Source organism: Myotis daubentonii, chromosome X (assembly GCF_963259705.1).
Source record: "Myotis daubentonii chromosome X, mMyoDau2.1, whole genome shotgun sequence".
Taxonomy (NCBI): Eukaryota; Metazoa; Chordata; class Mammalia; order Chiroptera; family Vespertilionidae; genus Myotis; species Myotis daubentonii.
In genome coordinates, this window is record NC_081861.1 from 110,522,791 (window position 1) to 110,543,606 (window position 20,816).

The 20,816-nt window shown below is 39.7% G+C and overlaps 1 protein-coding gene across 1 annotated transcript; it reads right to left on the reverse strand.

The window, feature by feature from the left end:
• Positions 1–2,449: 2,449 nt before the first annotated feature.
• Positions 2,450–3,995, reverse strand: LOC132223339 (methylosome subunit pICln-like). Its single transcript, XM_059678585.1, has one exon. The coding sequence runs from the start codon at positions 3,938–3,940 to the stop codon at positions 3,227–3,229; it is 714 nt and encodes a 237-aa protein (XP_059534568.1). The 5' UTR covers positions 3,941–3,995; the 3' UTR covers positions 2,450–3,226.
• Positions 3,996–20,816: the final 16,821 nt, after the last annotated feature.

Genomic DNA, 20,816 nt, shown 5'->3' on the forward strand with positions numbered 1-20,816 from the left:
GATTACTTTACCCAGCAAAGCTATCATTCAGAATTGAAGGTCAGATAAAGAGTTTCACAGATAAGAAAAAGCTAAAGGAGTTCATCACCACCAAACCAGTATTATATGAAATTCTGAAAGATATCCTTTAAGAAGAGGAAGAAGAAGAAAAAGGTAAAGATAAATATTATGAACAACAAATACATATCTATCAACAAGTGACTCTAAAAATCAAGTGAATAAATAATCTGATGAACAGAATAAACTGGTGAATATAATAGAATAAGGGCCATAGAAGGGGAGTGGACTGACAATTCTTGGGGGGAAAGGGGTTTGGGGTTGCGGGAAGAGACTGGAAAAAAATCGTACACCTATGGATGAGGACAGTGGTGGGGGGAAGGGCAGAGGGTGGGGTCGGAACTGGGTGGAGGAGAGCTATGGGGAGGAAAAAGAGGAACAACTGTAATAATCTGAACAATAAAGATTTAATTTAAAAAAAATAGTTCACTTTCTAAATTCAGGTCTATCTGCTCTCTCCTCTATTCTCCTTTTCAAAAATGAAATAAATATATAAATAAAATTTTAATTTTTATTTTTTAGTTTTATCCACTCATTCTCTTTCTCTCTCCTCTGTACTAAACCTTGGTCCTTCCCCTATTCACCCAGTTCCTTAACTGTATTTTATGTGTTAAGCTCTGCCTCTATATATTCTGTCCTCCTTTTTCTGGGTGTTTTTTGTTTGTGCTTTTGGTTTAGTTGTTTTCCCCTCAAATTATTTTTTCTTTTTTTCTTTTTCTTCTTTTCTTCCTATCTTTTCTCACTATCATTTTTGTGCTCTTTTCTCTCCTAATTCTCTTTTCTCAGTGGTCACTTTTATTGGGGTTATAGGTGTTTTGTGTACACTCTTGTTCTGCTCCTTTTGTATCCTGTCTTATTGGGTTGTATTTTGTGCTGTTTTGAGTCCACCTCCACAATGGTTGACACGATGAGATAGAGAGCAAGCCACATAACCAGACACTCTGAGAGGAGACACCTTCCACAAACAGGACAATAACATTCAAGACCCAACTACATCAAGAGAACTCAAATATCTCAAGTAGGGGTCATCCCTAGAATACCCAGCCCAGAAGACCTGATGACTGCACCACTGAGTCCCACTGAATATCTACTACATAAGAGCAATTAAAAAAATCTTGGTTGCATAGCAGTTTGATCTATTACATAGAAACAAACACAAAGGAATAGCAAGTATGGGGAGACAAAGAAACAATCCCCATATGTTGGCTTCATAAAAATAACTTGGAAGTGATCCTTCCTCTTGGATTTTTTGGAATAGTTTGAGGAGGCTAGGTATTAGTTCTTTGAATGTTTGGTAAAACTCCCCTATGGAGCCATCCACATCAGGGCTTTTGTTTGCTGGAAGTTTTTTCATTATTGCTTCAATTTCATCAGAAACTAGAGGCCTATTCAGGTTTTCTGATTCTTCCAGATTGAGTTTTAGAAGACTTTATTTTTCCAGGAATATGTCCATTTCATCCATGTTGCCCACCTTTTTGAAATAGTTGTTCATAGTATTCTTTTTACAATCTTTTATATTTCTATGGGGTCAGTTGTTACTTCACCTCTTTCATTTCTGATTTTATTTATTTGGGTCCTCTCTCTTTGTTTCTTGGTGAGTCTGGCTAAAGGTTCATAAATCTTGTTTAACTTTTCAAAGTTAAACAAGCTCTTGGTTTTATTGATCTTTTGTAAGTTTTTTAGTCTCTATGCCATTTATTTCCACTCTGATCTTTATTATTTTATTCCTTCTACTTACTCTGGGCTTTTCTTGTTGTTCTCTGTCTAATTCTTTAAGTTATAGGGTTAGATAGTTTCTTAGAAGTTTTTCTGTTTTTTTGATGTAGGCCTGTAGTGCTATGAACTTGCCTCTCAGGACTGCTTTCTCTGTGGCCCATAGTTTTTGGATTGTTGTACATTCATTTTCATTTGTTTTTAGGAATTTTTAAATTTCTTTATTAATCTTTGTTAAACCATTCATTGTTTAATAACATGCTATTTAGCTGCCATGTGTTTGAATGTTTCTGAGTGTTTTTATTATAGCTGATTTCTAATTTCATGCCATTATGACCTGAAAATATGCTTAATATAATTTCAATCTTCTTGAAATTATAGAGACTTAGTTTATGTCCTAACATGTGGTCTATCATTGAAAATATCCCATGTGCATTTGAGTAGAATCTATATTCTGTAGCTTTGGGCTGAAGTGTCCTGAAATGATCAATTGATTCCATTTGATCAAGCGTGTCATTTAGGATCTCTGTTTCCTTGTTGATTTTTTCTCTAGAAAATCTATCCATTGATCTCAGTGGGGTGTTAACATTCCCTACTATTATTTTATTGTTGTCTCTCTCCCCATTAAAATAATCCAGAAGTTTTTTTTGATTTTTTTATTTTTTTATTTTTTTTAACATAGAAAACCTAGATTTATTTGTTAAGCTATTACAAAGACAAAACAATTATCATGTGGAGTACTTTGAGGACTTCATCCCAATTTCATGTGTTCTGCTACAGAAACTGAATGAAGAGGCTACAAATTAAAGGATGTAACATAACCTAAGAAGCTATAATAGAACAGACTGGTGAAACATGGTGAAAGGAGCAAAAGCTAGTCAGAAGCAGCACTTGTGTTAGTATGTGTGGCTGGGATGTTTCCAAAAAGGCTCCCTAGAGATGCCTGAATGAATTAATCTGGGTCCCAATAGTAAAAAGATCCTTACCCCTGTGGAGAACGAGCAGAGGCCTGATTCATCCGAGATCTTTGTCTTTCTTTTTTAAGGGTAAGGGTGTCCTTAGGCCCTAAAGGGGTCTATCTTAGATTCAGCCTCTCTTCCATCCCCTAAGTGCCCGTGCATTTTCACCACATACCCCTGCTAGGTTACGGAAAATACATACACTGAAGGCAGGAACTATAGGACTACTCAGAAGGTACCTAGACAGAAAATTTGGGATTAAAAGATAAACTACAAATACCCTCTTGGTTAAGTAAATTCACCTTGGTTAATAAAAGTCATAGTTGCTTCTGCTGATGACAACTTGTTGTCTCATACAGTCTGTCTCAAGAAAGAACTGGTTCAGGAAGTTTTGGAGAAGGAAAAATATTTTCATCAACACCCACTCCACAGAGGAAAAGGCACCAAGTTCTCCCCTACAGTTATGAGCAGAATCCAAAAGCAACATAAAATCATTTTCAGTGATCAACATCTGCATCCTCAAACTGTCCAGCAACCGTGGGTGTAGTGTCTACCTCCATCCCATCTTCATAATCTCTTATTGAACCTTCTGTCCGGACCCCAGCCATGTTATACTGGCTGCTCACAGACTGAGAAAGCATTCCTTCTAATCTCTCCAATGTGGCCTGGCCTTCGGCCTTTAAATGGGATAATCCTTCTTCATAGGTGTAAAATGTAGGGATGTCCCCCTGCCCTTGTTCATGTGCTTCCACATCATATTCTTCTCCATCGTAATCATCTGAATCTTCATCCTCAGGATCTGGATGCAAAGCCTGGCATTCACACATTGCAGTGAACATTGCCTCCAAAGCTGATTTATCACTAGGCACAAGTCTAAATTCAGCAATAGGTTCAACATCATCATCACTGTCTTCCTCTTCTTCATCAGTAACAGATTCTTTTGATTCTTCTTCAAATTTGGCATTCACCATAACATATAAATGCTCTCGTGGATAGACATTTAGGTCCCTGGACACTGCATGCAAACTAATGGTGGGGTATTCCAGTGAGAATCCCAATCCAGAGCCATCTAACCAAGACAGGCGGCTCTCAGCGATGTAAAGAGTGCCGGTGCCCAGGCCCTTCCTGTTCAGCACCGCCTCGGTATCGGGCTGCTGCTGCCGGAGCCCCTCAGCCAACCCGGATGGCGGGAAACTCTTGAGGAAGCTCATGGCGGTAGTGAGGGCCAAGATGCAGACTGAGAGGGAGCTGAAGCGCAGCGAGACCCAGCTCCCAGAAGTTTTTTTAAATACATATATTTGGATGCTCCTGTATTGTGTTCATATAGGTGTATTAGAGTTATATTCTCTTGTTGTATTGATACCTTTAGTATTATTACATGGCATTCCTTATCTCTTATGATGGCTTTCATTTTGAAGTCTATTTTGTCAGATATTAGTATTTCTATCCCATCTTTTTTTGTTATTATTTCCATTTACTTGGAAAAAATTTTCCCTATACCTTCACTTTCATTCTGTGTGAGTCCTTTGTTCTGAGGTGGGTCTCTTATAGATAACCTATACATAGATCATGATTTCTTATCCATTCAGCTTCTCTATGTCTTTTGTTTGGAGCTATAATGCCATTTGTATTTAATGTTATTCTTAGTAGGTACTTATTTGTTGCCATTCTTACTCTTTATGCCTATGTTCTTCTCTTTCTATTTCTTCTTCTTACTCCAGTCCCTTTAGCATTTCTTGCATTGCTGGTTTGGTGGTAATAAATTCTTTTAGACTCTTTTGGTTTGTGAAGATCTTTATTTCACCATTGAATTTTAATGATAGCTGTGCTGGATTGAGTAATCTTGGATTCAGTCCCTTTGTTTTCATTACTTCGTATACTTCATGCCACATCCTACTGGCTGAAGTGTTTCTATTGAGAAATCAGCTATGAATCTAATGGTAGCTCCCTTGTTGGTAACTTTCTGTCTTGCTCTTACATCATGTAAGATTTTTTCTTTGCCTTTAATGTTTGCCATTTTAATTATTATGTGCCTAGGTGTGGGTACTTTGGGGTTCATCTTGATTTGGACTTTCTGTTTCCTGACCTTGAGTGACCTTTTCCTTCACCAGGTTAAGGAACTTTTCTGCCATTATTTCTTCATTCTGGTTCTCTTTTCCTTGCTTGGATTCTTCTCCTTCTGGCATCCTTACGATGCAAATGTTGTTATGTACCATGCTATCCCAAAGCTTCCTTAATTTCGTCTCCTGCTTTTTATTTTTTTCCCATTTGTTGCTGTGGATGGGTGTCTTTTCTACTTTGTCTTATATTTGCTGATTTGGTCCTCAGCTTTTTCTAGTCAACTGCTGAATCCTTCCAGAGTATTCTTTTTTTAAGCTATGTCATTCCTCATTTCCAATTGATATTTATTTTCTCAACCTGTTTTTTTTCAAGTTGTTGTAGGTCTCATTAAGTCCCTTTATAATTTTTCATAAGTTCCTTATAATTCCCATTAAGTTGCTTATAGTTCTCACTGAATTATTTGAGCACCCTTATTACCATTACTCTGAATTCTTTATTTGATAAATCACTTGCCTCCATTTCACTTATGACCTTTTTGGGTGAATTCTCCTTTTCTCTCATTTGGGAGTTGTATCTTGTCTCCCCATTTTTGATGTCCCTTTATATTTATTTCTATGTATTAGATCAAACTGCTTTGCCTCCCAGATTTTTTGCAGTGGTCTTATGTAGTAGGAGTTTTGTGGGATCCAGTGGTGCAGTCTCTTAAATCTCCTGAGCTGGGTGCTCTAGGAAATTCTCTTGCTTGAATTATTTGTGTTCTCCTGTTGTAGTTGGGTCTTGAATGTTATTGTCCAACTTGTTGATGGAATCTCCTCTTCTTCTGGCTGACTATGTGGCTCACCCCCAACCATGTCAGGTGAGCTTTTGTGGAGGTGGTGACAGAGCAGAACAAAGCATAACACAACAAAATTTGACATAAAAGAAGCAAAACTAGAACATACAACAGACCCCTTCAGCAACAACAAAAGTAACCACAAAAGAAGAGAGAATGAGGAAAGCAAAAAGAGAGCAAGAATGATAGAAGAAAATAAAGAAAGAAAAAATATGAGAAGAAATTAGCAGAACAACCAAACAAACAAAAGGAACCCACACAAACAAAAAAACAAAACAAAACGAAACAAAATAAAGTCAATAAACAAAATGCAAAAAAAGGGGTGTATAAAATGAAATATGTAGGTGGAGAGCTGAAAAAAAAGAAATGAAAATAAATAATTAGTGGAATAGGGGAAAGAAAACAGTTTAAAATAGAGGAAGAAGAAAATAAAGCAAAAAAAAAATTAAAAGGAAAATAGAGAAAGCATATAGACCCAAATAAGAAAGAAGAAGAAGAAGAAGAAGAAGAAAAAGAAGAAGAAAAGCTAAGATAGCAGGGTAAAGGAAAAGAGAAAAATATAAATGGGGGAAAAAGGATTGTGTAGGAAAAGGAAAGAGGAAAAATAAATACATGAACAAAACTATAGAGACTAGAATTATAACAAAGCCATAAATCAGATAGATAAATAAGATAAACTAAAAAAGCGAAAAAAGAGAAGAGTTAAAAATAACAAAGGAAAAGAAAAAAAGAGAAGGAAAAGAAAAAAGGGAACTTGCATTCTTTTCTGCTGAGTTTAGTGCTCCATGGGAACTCCCTTTGGATCCTATTTTTCTGATGACTGTGGCTGATTCTGTGTCTACCAATTCTGGGCTTTCCGTGAGATATTTAGGTGCTAACCAGTATCAGAAACTGTTCTCCTTTGGCTTTCAGCAACTGCTTGGAGCGCCAACTCATCCACAGTTTGTGTCTGCCTCCCCAGGATTTGACTGCCAGCAGGAGGGGCAATCTGCCCTCTAGAGCAGGTTTGTTAGCAGCATGAGGCCCAGAGCTGGGTCAGCAAACTTCCCCTGGTGCTCTGGGCTCCTCCTCTGCCCACCTTTGCCTGCTAATCAGCTGTCAATCTTAGTCAATCAAAAGTCTGTTTCTAAAAGGGCTTCAGGTGGGGGAGGTGCTGTTTAGATTCCAGGGAATGTGGTGGGTGTGTTTCCCTGTTACAGAGCTACTCCTATGCAAGTGGCCCAAAATATTACTCTGCCCTTGGCTGGGCAGAGATCCTTGTATGCAATCCAGTGGGATCAGCTGGAAACCTGGAGTTTCTATCAGCTCTCCTTTGCTGGGAATGTACCATTCAGGTTCGTGGGATAGTGGGGCAGACCACCGGTCTCCTAATCCAGTTACTGAGGACTCCTGCAGCTATTCAAACCCACAGGCTTGGCCTCTGCTTTGTTTCCTCCGAAAAGGTCAAAATGCATGGTGTGGCAATCAGTGCTCCTGAGAGTGGGGTGGGCTGCATCACCTAGGGCAGGCTTTTCTTTTTCTTTACCTACACTGTGGCTACTGGGAGCAGCTAGCTCCTCTCAGCAAAAATGGCCTTTTTGGTTTGGGCGCCTTTGACCAAATGCTCCTGGCTGCTGATTTTCCATGTCTCCCTGCTATGCTTCCCTCCCCACTGTCTCCTTAGGCACCTCAATTCTGCGCCTCCCTCCCTGCATCAAAGCCTCAAGTGAATAGCTAAAAATGAAAACTCCTATGCTCTGGGTTTAAAGAGGAAAAAACAAACAAACAAACAAAAACAAAAAACCAGAAAAAGAAACTGCAGCTTTCTCTCCAACCAGCTCTGGTCTCCTGGCTCCAGATTCCGCTGCAGCCAGCAGTCCTGCTGCCTTTCATTGCCGGGGTCCAACCCCAGCAGGTCCAGGGGTTCCCAAAGGCGTAGACGGAGTCGGCGAAGAAGGAAGGGCACGGAGACAGCGTTCAGTTGATCAGCAGCCTAGCCAGGATCTCTAGCCCGGATCTCCAGAGAGGTTCTGCTTCGGATCTCCAGCGAGGTTCTGTAGCCATGTTCCCTCACTAGGTTCTCCAGCCAGGTTCTGTCCAGGCTCTCCAGTCAGGTTCAGTGTCCAGGTTCCAGTCAGGTTCTCCTGCCAATCTCTGTAGTCAGGTTCAGTCCAGGATCCCTTGCCATGTTCTCCCGCTAGGCTCTGTCTCTAGGCTCCGAGGCCAGTCCCTTTCCAGGATCCTCCGGCATGCTCTCTCCAGCGAAGTTCTTCTGTCTCTAGGCTCCATGTAGGTTCTGTCTTCTTGATTCTGTTCTAAGTTCTGAGAGTTTCTGTCTTGTTACAACTGTATTTATACCAGTTGATTCAATCCTATCAATCTCTATTACAAAGGTTAGGGCGTTTCTTATCTCCATTCCAGGGAGAAAAGATTATGTAGTTTAAGCATGATTGTTCGTAGTTAAAGGGATTAATTACCCGCCTGGCACTTAGTTGAGGGGTTTTATTCCCTCCCTAACTTCAGGGGAAATCCCTACCTGGGGATTCAACCTTTCTCAGAGAGGTGACTTTGGTTAAAACACAGTGCCAAGAAGGTGAGCAAACATATTAAGAACCATATGCCATATATGCCAGGTCCCTTGAAACAGCAAGGATGGACCGGCTCCCGGCAAATTCCCCCTTTTTTATTTTTTAAAAGCAGGCATTAAAAAGAAAAACCTCAAATGCTCTCTTATATCCATTTTAAGAGTAGGATTGGCGCTTTCTGCTATTACCTGAGTCCTGATCTATCATCCAAGGGAGAGCTTGCCAATCCTGCACTTTCCCAGGGTAGAAAGGCTGCAGTGGGGTTAAGGATAAGGCTCCTTGGGCCTACCTTCTCCCATGCCATTACATTTACCTTTCCTTCCTCAGAAAAGCATGGACGTATTTCTTGTATAAAACGTTCTGTCTGACTGGGAGTAACCTTAATTCCTCTGCTAACAAGCATATATGTTAAAAGATCAATACAGAGTCTTTTTTCTTTAGACTCAGTATGGCACATCTTCTTAATCTAAAGATCAATACAGAGTCTTCTTTCTTTGGACTCAGTATGGCACATCTTCTCAATCTAAGTTCTGTACTATCCACCTTCTTACCCTATTTATCCTCTATAGGGGGGTCTGTAGCACCCTGGTGGAGTCCTATCCGTCCCGAGTGTGGGAGTTTTCAAGGGGGGGGGGGCTTACCTAAGGGAATCCTGTTCCAGGGATTCCCAAAGGTGTGGACGGAGTCGGCAAAGACAATCCACCCTCTTCCTACGGTGGAGTCCGATCCGTCCCGAGTGTGGGGGGGGCTTACCTAAGGGTCCCTGTTCGGGCGCCATATGCCGGGGTCCAACCCCAGCGGGTCCAGGGGTCCCCAAAGGCGTGGACGGAGTCGGCGAAGAAGGAATGACACGGAGGCAGCATTCAAGTGATCATCATAGCCGGGTTCTCTTGTCAGGGTCTCCAGCCAAGTTCTGGTCTCAATCTCCAGAGAGGTTCTGCTTAGGCTCTCCAGAGAGGTTCTGTCCAGGTACTCCAGTCAGGTTCAGTGTCCAAGTTCCAGTCAGGTTCTCCTGCCAATCTCTGTAGTCAGGTTCAGTCCAGGATCCCTTGCCATGTTCTCCCGCTAGGCTCTGTCTCTAGGCTCCGAGGCCAGTCCCTTTCCAGGATCCTCCGGCATGCTCTCTCCAGCGAAGTTCTTCTGTCTCTAGGCTCCGTGTAGGTTCTGTCTTCTTGATTCTGTTCTAAGTTCTGAGAGTTTCTGTCTTGTTACAACTGTATTTATACCAGTTGATTCAATCCTATCAATCTCTATTACAAAGGTTAGGGCGTTTCTTATCTCCATTCCAGGGAGAAAAGATTATGTAGTTTAAGCATGATTGTTCGTAGTTAAAGGGATTAATTACCCGCCTGGCACTTAGTTGAGGGGTTTTATTCCCTCCCTAACTTCAGGGGAAATCCCTACCTGGGGATTCAACCTTTCTCGGAGAGGTGACTTTGGTTAAAACACAGCGCCAAGAAGGTGAGCAAACATATTAAGAACCATATGCCATATATGCCAGGTCCCTTGAAACAGCAAGGATGGACCGGCTCCCGGCATTTCATGGCTGGATGTTAGTTGGTCTCAGCTATGGTGCTCAGGGCTATGGAGCCTGGAATGGGTTCCAGGCCTCTATCTTCTGAGGGAGCGGACTCTCCCTTAGCCCAGAGCTTCCACCTCACTCTCAGCCTGCAGGCTTGCCAGCTCTGGAGCTGGGTCAGCTCCTCTCATTACCTCGCCCTTTCTACAAATTTGAGATGTTTTTCTGTCCTTCCTTTATATGTCTCCTCCTCAGCTGGACCTCAGTTGGTAAGTAATTAGGTGAAAGTTCTCCAATTCAGTCTGGCCCTTAGAGGAGGTGCACAAAAGGTCTGTCTATTGGGCCGCTATTTTTCCTCTCTCTGACTGCTCTGACATTTCATTTCAAGTCACCCCTTATACTATATATAGTTAGAGCTTTGGAAAAAAATCTAGTGAATTTCCAGGGTCTGCTTTCTGTTGTTGTCCCTGCCAATATTTGCTCCAGAATGTTGCAAGGATTAGCTCTGGAACCCTGTCTCCCTTCAAATAGGTTCTATCCTTGATATGCACTTAGAATGTATCACCTTTTCTGAGTAATGGACCAGTCCGGGCTTCGAGGTTGCCTTATCTTTACAGCCCTGTGTTTCTTCTTGCAACATGTCTTCTAGTTCCCAAGGATCTGTATGAAAATCATTTTTCTATTTCATGTCCCTTCCCTGTCAGTTTCACAAAAATAAGGTACATGTAACAAATAAGCAGAAACTTCGAGTTAGAAAATAGGCCACCATTAGGCAACAGAGACTGCTCCAGAACTTTTTTAAAAAATGGTGATGATTAATAGATAGCACATTTTACTGAGGAGTTATAATAATCAGCACAGTTCTGTGTGTGCATTGATGTTCTGCAGGGGTAGAGCAATGCTTCCTATGAAGTTATTCTATTCTTGGTTTTATGAATGAATCAAAGCAGTGGTCTACATATCATGTGTATAGGCATAAAGGTATACTAAAACTGATTATTTGATAATATCAAAACCATAAAATCCTTTCTAAAATTTCCAAACACATTGCTTTGTCCTATGTCTTTGTATAGAGGCAGTCTCAGAGAAAGTATTCTTGTTTACAGTTATATGTAGGTTACCAGATATAGTTCATAGTTTTCTTCTCCAACCCCACATAGTCACAGTTTGGAGAAAGGAAAAGGGTAAGAGAAGGAGGAGGGAAGTTTTTTCACTTTACCAAGCACATGGTAGGTAATTTGAACATCTGGAAATTTTCCTCCACACATTTTTTCTTGAATTAAGACTAATGCCTCTGAATATTAAAGCTTGTTATTGAGATTCCTTAATGTATGTTATTTGTCATTTTTATGGGAATTAAAAATATTTGTTTAATGCTCTCATTTTGCCAACATTTAATAAAGTTGAAGATGTACATACACAATACCCCCGGGATTCCACTTCCTAATATATGACCAAGAGAAACTGTCACACATGTCCATGAGAAGGCATGTACCAAAATATTCCTTACAAAATTACTTTCAATAGAATAAAATTAGAACAAAAACACAATTTTATTGATGGAACAGGAAAAGGTTTGATATACAACAACACACTACTCAAAAGGAAGCTAAACAAAGTGATAAAAATCATTACAGAGATAAATTTAAAATTATAATAAAAGGAGAATAATGTGCTTATTCACAATAAAGTGTGTACAAATTTAATGCACTGGGAAGAATTTTCCTTTAAGGCAGCACAGTGACTGTGATACAGTATGATTTTTGAGAGCCTGAGAGGGAGGACAAGACTGGACAGTGAGATATGAAGGTTACATTTATTAAGACTTACCACCATAGCTGTATAAAGCAGGAAAAATTTGTGTGTGTCTCATAAACACACACACATACACACACACACAAACAAAGGTTTAATGAAATGCTGATTCAACTCTAGCAAAGATTTTTGTAAACATAAACATATTTCTTGTAAAATTGAAAAGGAAAATCACATCCCCTATAATAGCTATTATGGACTGAATGTTTATGTCTCCCCCAAAACAAGTCTTGAATCTCTAGCCTCCCATGTGATTATATTTGGAGGTGAGGCCTTTGGAAAGTAATTAAGTTTAGGTCTGGTCATGAAAAATTTGTACTCTAGAAGAGGAAGACGTACCAGTGCCCCCTCTTTCTCCACAATGTGAAGACACAGTGAAAATATTTTCTGTATGCCAGGAAGAGTGCTGTCACCAAAACCTGACCTTGCTGGCAAACTAATATTAGACTTCCTGGACTCCTGAACTTTGAGAAATAAATGTTTGTTGTTTAAACCACTAATTTTGCAGTATGCATTTTGTTATAGCAGCCCACACAGATTAACACATAGCTAAAATAATCTTGAAGAAGAATCACACTACCCAATACCAGATAGTGAAGCCTTCTATATAGCTATAGCAATCAAGATTTTATGGTATTTGCAGAGAGAGAGCTATACATAAATCAGTGAAACAAAATATATCACATAGAAATAGACACGCAAAACCATGCCCAACTGATTATTGACAAAGTTGCATAAGCAATTAAATGAGGAAAGGATAATTCATTCAACAAATAGTGTGAGAGCAACTAGACACCCATAGTTTAAAAAAAAAGAAACCTTGACCTAAATCTTAAATCTCACACCTGATACACGAAGTAACTAAAAATAAATCATGGACTTAAATATATAATGTAAAACTACAGAAGTTTTAGAAAAAAAAACATAGAAGAAATTTTGAGATCTAGTGTTAGATAAAGAGTTTTTAGATTTGACACCAAAAGCTTGATCTATAAAAGGAAAATTTTATGAACTACACTTGGTGAAAGTTACAAATTTCTGTTGTGAAAGAAGCTATTAAGAAGATGGAAGAACAACCTACAGAGAAAATATTTAAAACCAAATATCTTACAAAGGATTAGAATCTATATAAATAACTCAACCATATAAAAACAAAAAAAGCAATTAAAAGTGGACAGAAAACATTAACATACATTTCAATAAAATAGATATAAATATGTCAAATAAAAAAATTAAAAGACAGGAGGAGAGCCTAAGAGAGCTTTGGGACAACATGAAACGAAACAAGATACGAATAATAGGGGTACCAGAACAACAGAAAGATGAACAAGGATTAGAAAACCTATTAGAAGAAATAATATCAGAAAACTTCCCTGAGGTGGGGAAGAAAAAAGTCACACAAGCTCAGAGAGTCCCAAACAAGGTGAACCGAAAAGACCCACACCAAGACACATCATAATTACCATGGCAAATGTTCAGGACAAAGAGAAAATCTTACAGGCTGCAAGAGAGAGACGGAAAGTTACATACAAGGGATCTCCCATTAGATTGTCAAATTATTTCTCAACAGAAACACATCAGGCCAGAAAAGAACGGACAGAAATTTACAAACTGATGCAAAGCAAAGGACTGAATCCAAGAATACTCTATCCAGCAAAGCTATCATTCAAACTTGAAGGGGAAATAAGAAGCTTCACAGACAAAAAAAGGCTAAGGGAGTTTATCACCACTAAGCCAGCAATGCAAGGAATGCTAAAGGGACTGGTATAAAAAGAAGAAATAAAAAGCTCAGAAAGAAAACAGCCACACAAAAAAAGAAATGGCTACAAACAAATACCTTTCAATAATAACTTTAAACGTAAATGGACTAAATGCTCCAAACAAAAGACATCGAGTGGCTGAATGGATAAAAAAACATGACCCATACATCTGCTGTCTACAATAAACCCACCTCATTAGAAGGGACTCACACAGACTGAAAATGAAAGGATGGAAAAATATCTTTCAGGCAAATGGAAAGGAAAAGAAAGCTGGGGTAGCAATACTTATATCAGACAAAATAGACTTCAAAGTGAAGGCAATAACAAGAGATAAGGAAGGCCACTTCATAATACTAAAGGGATCAATACAACAAGAAGATATAACCCTGGTAAACATATATGCACCCAATGTAGGAGCACCCAAATTCATAAAAAAACTCCTGTAAGATATCAAAGGAGAGATCGACAACAATACAATCATAGTAGGGGACTTTAATACACCATTGACAGCACTGGATAAGTCCTCTAGACAAACAATCAGCAAAGATACAGCAATCCTGAATGACTCACTAGGTCAGATGGACTTAATAGACATCTTCAGAACACTTCACCCCAATGCCACGGAATATACATTCTACTCAAGTGCTAATAATACATATTCAAAAATAGACCATATATTGGGATACAAATAAAGTCTCCCCAAATTCAAGAAGATTGAAATCATAAAAAGCATCTTCGCAGACCACGATGGCATAATATTAGAAATAAACTACAATAAAAACAACCCAAAATACTCAAACATCTGGAAGCTGAATAGCATGCTATTAAATATTGATTGGGTTACCAATGAGATCAAAGAAGAAATTAAAAACATCCTGGAAACTAATGACAATGAAAACACAACAATCCAAAACCTATGGGACACATTGAAAGCAGTCCTGAGAGGGAAGTTTATAGCTCTACAGGCCTATCTCAAAAAACAAGAAAAAATGGTAGTAAATCATCTAACTCTATAACTCAAAGAATTAGAAAGAGAGCAACAAGAAAACCCCAGAATGAGCAGAAGGAAGGAGATAATAAAGATTAGAGCAGAAATAAATGACATAGAGACCAAAAAAACAATACAGAAAATCAATGAAACCAAGAGCTGGTTCTTTGAAAGGATAAACAAGATTGACAAACCTCTAGCCAGACTCACCAAGAAGCAAAGAGAGAGGACCCAAATAAACAAAATCAGAAACGATAGAGGCAAAATAACAACAGACCCCACAGAAATACAAATGATTGTTAAAAAATACTATGGACAGCTCTACTCCAACAAACTAGACAACCTGGAGGAAATGGACAAATTCCTAGAAAAATACAACATTCCAAATCTCAATCAGGAAGAATCTAAAAATCTCAACAGGCCAATAACTATGGAAGAAATTGAAGCAGTCATCAAAAAGGTTCCATCAAACAAAAGCCCAGGACCAGACGGCTTCACAGGGGAGTTTTACCAAACATTCAAGGAAGAACTAAAACCTATCCTCAGCACGACAAGTGTTGGAGAGAATGTGGAGAAAAAGGAACACTTGTGCACTGCTGGTGGGAATGCAGACTGGTGCAGCCACTATGGAAGACAGTATGGAGTTTCCTTAAAAAACTGAAAATGGAACTCCCATTTGACCCTGTGATCCCACTTCTAGGAATATATCCCAAGAAACCAGAAACACCAATCAGAAAGGATATATGCACCCCTATGTTCATAGCAGCACAATTCACCATAGCTAAGATCTGGAAACAGCCTAAGTGCCCATCAGTAGATGAATGGATTAGAAAACTGTGGTACATCTACACGATGGAATACTATGCTGCTCTAAAAAGGAAGGAACTCTTACCATTTGCAACGGAATGGATGGAACTGGAGAGCATTATGCTAAGTGAAATAAACCAGTCAATGAAGGAAAAATACCACATGATATCACTCATTCATGGATAATAGAGACCATTATAAACTTTTGAACAATAATAGATACAGAGGCAGAGCTGCCTCAAACAGATTGTCAAACTGCAGCGGGAAGGCCGGGGAGTGTTGGGGGGCAGGAGGTAGGGGGGTAAGAGATCAACTAAAGGACTTGTATGCATGCATATAAGCATAACCAATGGACATAAGGCACTGGGTGATAGGGGAGGCTAGGGGACTGTCTAGGGCGGGGGGAAAAATGGACACATATGTAATACCCTTTGTAATACTTTAAGCAATAAATAAAAAAAAAGTTTTAAAATGAAAAATAAATAAATAAATAAATAAATAAATAAATAAATAAATAAATAAATATGTTAAATGAAAATAATGAAAAAGATGTTTAACATAATTAGCCACTGGGAAAATTCAAATTTAAGAGATATGACTACACACCTATCAAAATGTCAAAATGACTAAAATAAGAAATAGTAACAACACCAAGAAAGCAGATCACTCATATATAGCTTGTGGGAATGCAAAATGGTATGGCTGTCCTGTAAACAATTTGAGAGTTTCTTGTAAAACAAAATATGTGACTATCATATTATGCACCAATTTCACTACTAGTCATTTTCCAGAGAAAATAAAACTTATTTTCACACAAAACTGTACATACGTATTTAGGAAAGATTTATTTATAATGGCCTAAAACTGAAAACAGCCAAGATTTATTTTAACAGGTGAATGGTTAAACTTACTGTGAAATATCCATACCATGGAATTCTACTCAGCAACAAAGGTACTGAATTACCGATACACACAACTTGGTTGAATCTCAAGGGAATTGTGGTGAGTATAAAAAGCCACTCCCAAAAGGTTACATAATGCATCATTATATTTATACTAGAGGCCCAGTGCACAAAATTCGTGCACTGGGGCGGGGGGTGTCCCTCAGCCCAGCCTGCACCCTCTCCAATCTGGGACCTCTCGGGGGATGTCCAACTACCAGTATTCTGCCCCCACCCTCTTTACTGGGTATTTGGTGTTTGTATGATTTGGTTTATCTATTTGTTCTCTGGTGTTTTCTCCACCTTTTTCTTCCTTTTTCTTCTTTTTCCTTTCTCTCATACTATTTTTTCTCTCTTCCATATCATTTGTGCTCTCTTTTCTCTCCCCTAATTCTCTTTTCTCTGGTGGTCACTTTTATTGGTGTTATTGGTGTCATGAGTACATTTGTGTTTTATTCCCTTTATGTTGTGTCTTGTCGAGGTGGTTTTTATCCTGTTTGGCCAATGTGGTAGAGAGTGAGCCACATACCAGACATCTGGAGAGGAGACTCCATCCACGAATGGGTTAATAACACTCCAGACCCAACTACAGAGGCAGGAAGAAGGCAGCAGTGAGGGAGAGAGCATGAGTGAGGGAGGGAGCAAAAGAGTGTGTGGACATGCAATGTGTGTGTGTGTGTGTGTGTGTGTGTGAGAGAGAGAGAGAGAGAGAGAGAGAGGCACAGTTAGATCCTGCAGGACCTTTGGGGGCAGGCTGACTGGGAGTGCCTAACCAGGCAGCCTCTGCTACCATTGCAAACAGTCCTGGGGCATCTGGCTCTTCCACAGAGACTGTGCCTTTTTGAAGGGAAGAGCAGCTATGATTGGGAGCCTAGACTCACCTCCACTCAGGGTGACCTCAGATAACACCCAGTACTCTACAACCACCAACACCAGGAACCTGCTGCCTCATTTGTGGTCCCACGATCTCCAAGACTCTAGCCAACCCTGGAACAGGCTCCTGTGAGTTCCGAAGCATGCTTCCCTGTGGCTGGCACAACGCTTTAGCCCAGGCAATGCGACCATGTAAGCAGAAGTCATGTGAACAACCTGCCCAGTCTGAGGAACACCAGCCCCACAAGCAGCCCACCCTCATCTGAGGAGCAGCACCCATGTGAACAGCTCACCCCTATCCAAAAAGCAGCAGCACCGTGAGCAGCCCGCCCCTGTCTGAGGAGCAGCAGCTGTGTGAGCAGCCCACCCTGGTCCAAGGCACGGCAGTCGTGCACAGCCCATCCACGCCCGAGGAGCAGCAGCCTTGTGAGCAGCCCGACTGACCCCTTACGAAGAGTAGCAGCTGCGAGAGCAGCCTGCCCTCACCATCCAGAGGAGCCACCACTGCTGTGAGCAGCGCCCACCAGAGGAGCCACCACCGAGGAGCAGCCACTGCCACAACTGCTCGAGGATCAGCTGCTGCTCGAGTAGCCGCTGCTGCCCAAGGAGCAGCCCCTGCATGACTAGACACCTAAATGCTTCTGTAAAAGCAAAAATGGGGAGACAAAGAAACCCCCAATGGAAAAAAAAAGAATTGAAAGAGAAGCAGCTAAGTGAAACAGAGGCATGCATTATGTCAGAAAAAGAATTCAGAATAAGGGTCATACAGTACATGAATTAGATGGATGAAAAAAATCAACGACTTAGGTAAGAATCAAGAAGAAATAGTGATACAGCTGCAATAAAAAACACCAGGGAAATTTTCTACAGTAGACTAGGAGAAGCGGAGGACCAAATTAGCGAATTAGAAAACAGGGAAGCAAACACACCCAAACTGAACTGCAATTAGAGAAAAAAAATTAAGACAGGAGGAGAGCCTAAGGGAGCTTTGGGACAACGTGAAACAAAGCAACATATGAATAATAGAGTGCCATAATGAGAGGAAGAGGAACAGGGTTAGGAAGCCTATTTGAAGAAATAATGTCAGAAAACTTCCCTGATGTGGGGAAGAAAAAAGTCACACAAGCACAGAGAGTCCAAAACAAGATGAACCCGAAAAGACCCACACCAAAACAAGTCATAATTACGATGGCAAATGTTCAGGACAAAGAGAGAATCTTAAAGGCTGCAAGAGACAGAAAGTTACGTACAAGGGATCTCCCATTAGATTATCAAATGATTTCACAACAGAAACACATTAGGCCAGAAAGGAATGGGAAAAAAATTTACAAAGTATTACAAAGCAAGGGGCTGGATCCAAGAATACTCTATTGAGCAAGGCTATCATTCAATATTGAAGGGGAAATAAGGAGCTTCACAGACAAAAACAACAACAACAACTAAGGGAGTTTATCGCTATCAAACCATCAATGCAAGAAATGTTAAATGGACTGGTGTAAAAAGAAGAAATAAAAAGGGAAGAAAGGATACAGGAACAAAAAATAAAAATAGCTACAAACAAGTCCCTATCAATAATAACTTTAAATGTAAATGGACTAAATGCTCTAATCAAAAGACATTGAGTAGCTGAATGGAGAAAAAAAATGACCCATATATATGCTGTGTACAAGAGACTCACCTCAGAAGAAGGGACTCACACAGACTGAAAGTGAAGGGATGGAAAAATATCTTTCAAGCGAATGGAAATGATTTTAAAAAAATGATGGGGTAGCAATACTTATATCAGACAAATAGACCTCAAAGTGAAGGCCATAACAAGATATAAGGAAGGCCACTTCATAACACTAAAGGGATCAATACATCAAGAGGATATATGCCGGGGTCCAACCCCAGCAGGTCCAGGGGTTCCCCAAGGTGTGGACGGAGTCGGCAAAGAAGGAATGGCATGGAGGCAGCGTTCAGTTTATCATCATAGCCAGGTTCTGTCTAGGATCTCCAGCCAGGTTCTGTGGCCATGTTCTCTTGCTAGGTTCTCCAGGTTCTCCAGCCAGGTTCTGTAGCCATGTTCCCTCGCTAGGTTCTCCAACCAGGTTCTGTCCAGGTTCTCCAGCCAGGTTTAGTCACCAGGTTCTAGTCAGGTGCTCTTGCCAATTTCTGTAGTCAGGTTCAGTCCAGGATCTTTTGCCATGTTCTCTCCAGCGAAGTTCTTCTGTCTCTAGGCTCCATGTAGGTTCTGTCTTCTTGATTCTGTTCTAAGTTCTGTCTTTTTCTGTCTTGTTACATCTGTATTTATACCAGTTGATTCAATCCTATCAATCTCTATTACAAAGGTTAGGGCGTTTCTTATCTCCATTCCAGGGAGTAAAGATTATGCAGCTTAAGCATGATTGTTTGTAGTTAAAGTGATTAATTACCCGCCTGGCACTTAGTTAAGGGGTTTTATTCCCTCCCTAACTTCAGGGGAAAATCCCTACCTGGGGATTCAACCTTTCTCGGAGAGGTGACCTTGGTTAAAACACAGCTCCAAGAAGGTGAGCAAACATATTAAGAACCGTTTGCCATATATGCCAGGTCCCTTGAAACAGCAAGGATGGACCGGCTCCCGGCAGATATAATCCTGATAAACATATATGCACCTAATGCAGGAGCAAACAAATACATAAAAACACTCCTGGAAGATATCAAGAGAGAGATCGACAACAATGCAATCCTAGTAAGGAACTTTAATACTCCACTTCCATCACTGGATAAATCCTCTAGATAATAAATTAGCAAATAAAAAGCAAACAGCAATACTAAATGACTCACTAGATAAGATGGCCTTCATTGTTATCTTCAGAACATTTCTCCCCAAAGCCACGGAGTATACGTTCTTCTCAAGTGCACATGGGATATTTTCAAAGATAAACCACATATTGGGTCACAGGCAAAGTCTCTCCAAATTCAAAAAGATTGAAATCATATAAAGCATCATCTCAGACCATAATGGCATAATATTAGAAATAAACTAAAATAAAAACAATCAAAAAAATTCAAACACTTGGAAGCTGATACCATGCTATTAAACAATGACTGGATTACCAAAGAGATCAAAGAAGAAATGAAAAACACCCTGGAAATGAATGAAAAACCACAACAATCCAAAATCTATGGGACCCAATGAAAGCAGTCCTGAGAGGGAATTTTATAGCTCTACAGGCATACTTCAAAAAAAAAAAAAAAAAGAAAGAAAGAAAAAGAAAAAAATGGTAGTAAATTATCTAACTCTGAAACTTAAAAAATTAGAAAGAGAGCAACAAGAAAAGCCCAGAGTGAGCAGAAGGAAGGAGATAATAAAGATCAGAGCAGAAATAAATTACATAGAGGCAACCCCCCCCAAAAAAAATACAAAAGATCAATGAAATGAAGAGCTGGTTCTTTCAAAGGATAAACAAGATTGATGAACCTCTAGCCAGGCTCACCAAGAAGCAAAGAGAGAGGGTCCAAATAAACAAAATCAGAAATGAAAGAGGCAAAATAACTACAGACCCCACAGAAATACAAAGATTGTTAAAAAAATATTTTGAACAACTCTATTCTAACAAACTAGACAACCTAGAGGAAATGGACATATTTCTAGAAAAATAAAACATTCCAAAACTCAATCAGGAAGAATCTAAAAATCTCAATAGTCCAATAACTATGGAAGAAATTGAAGCAGCCATCAAAAAGCTTCCAGCAAACAAAAGCCCAGGACTGGACGGCTTCACAGGGGAGTTTTACCAAACATTCAAGGAAGAACTAAAACCTATCCTCCTCACACTATTCCATAATATTCAAGAGGAAGGAACACTTCCAAGCTCATTCTATGAAATCAGCATTACCCTAATACCAAAACCAGATAAAGACAACATAATGAAAGAGAATTATAAGCTAATATCCCTCATG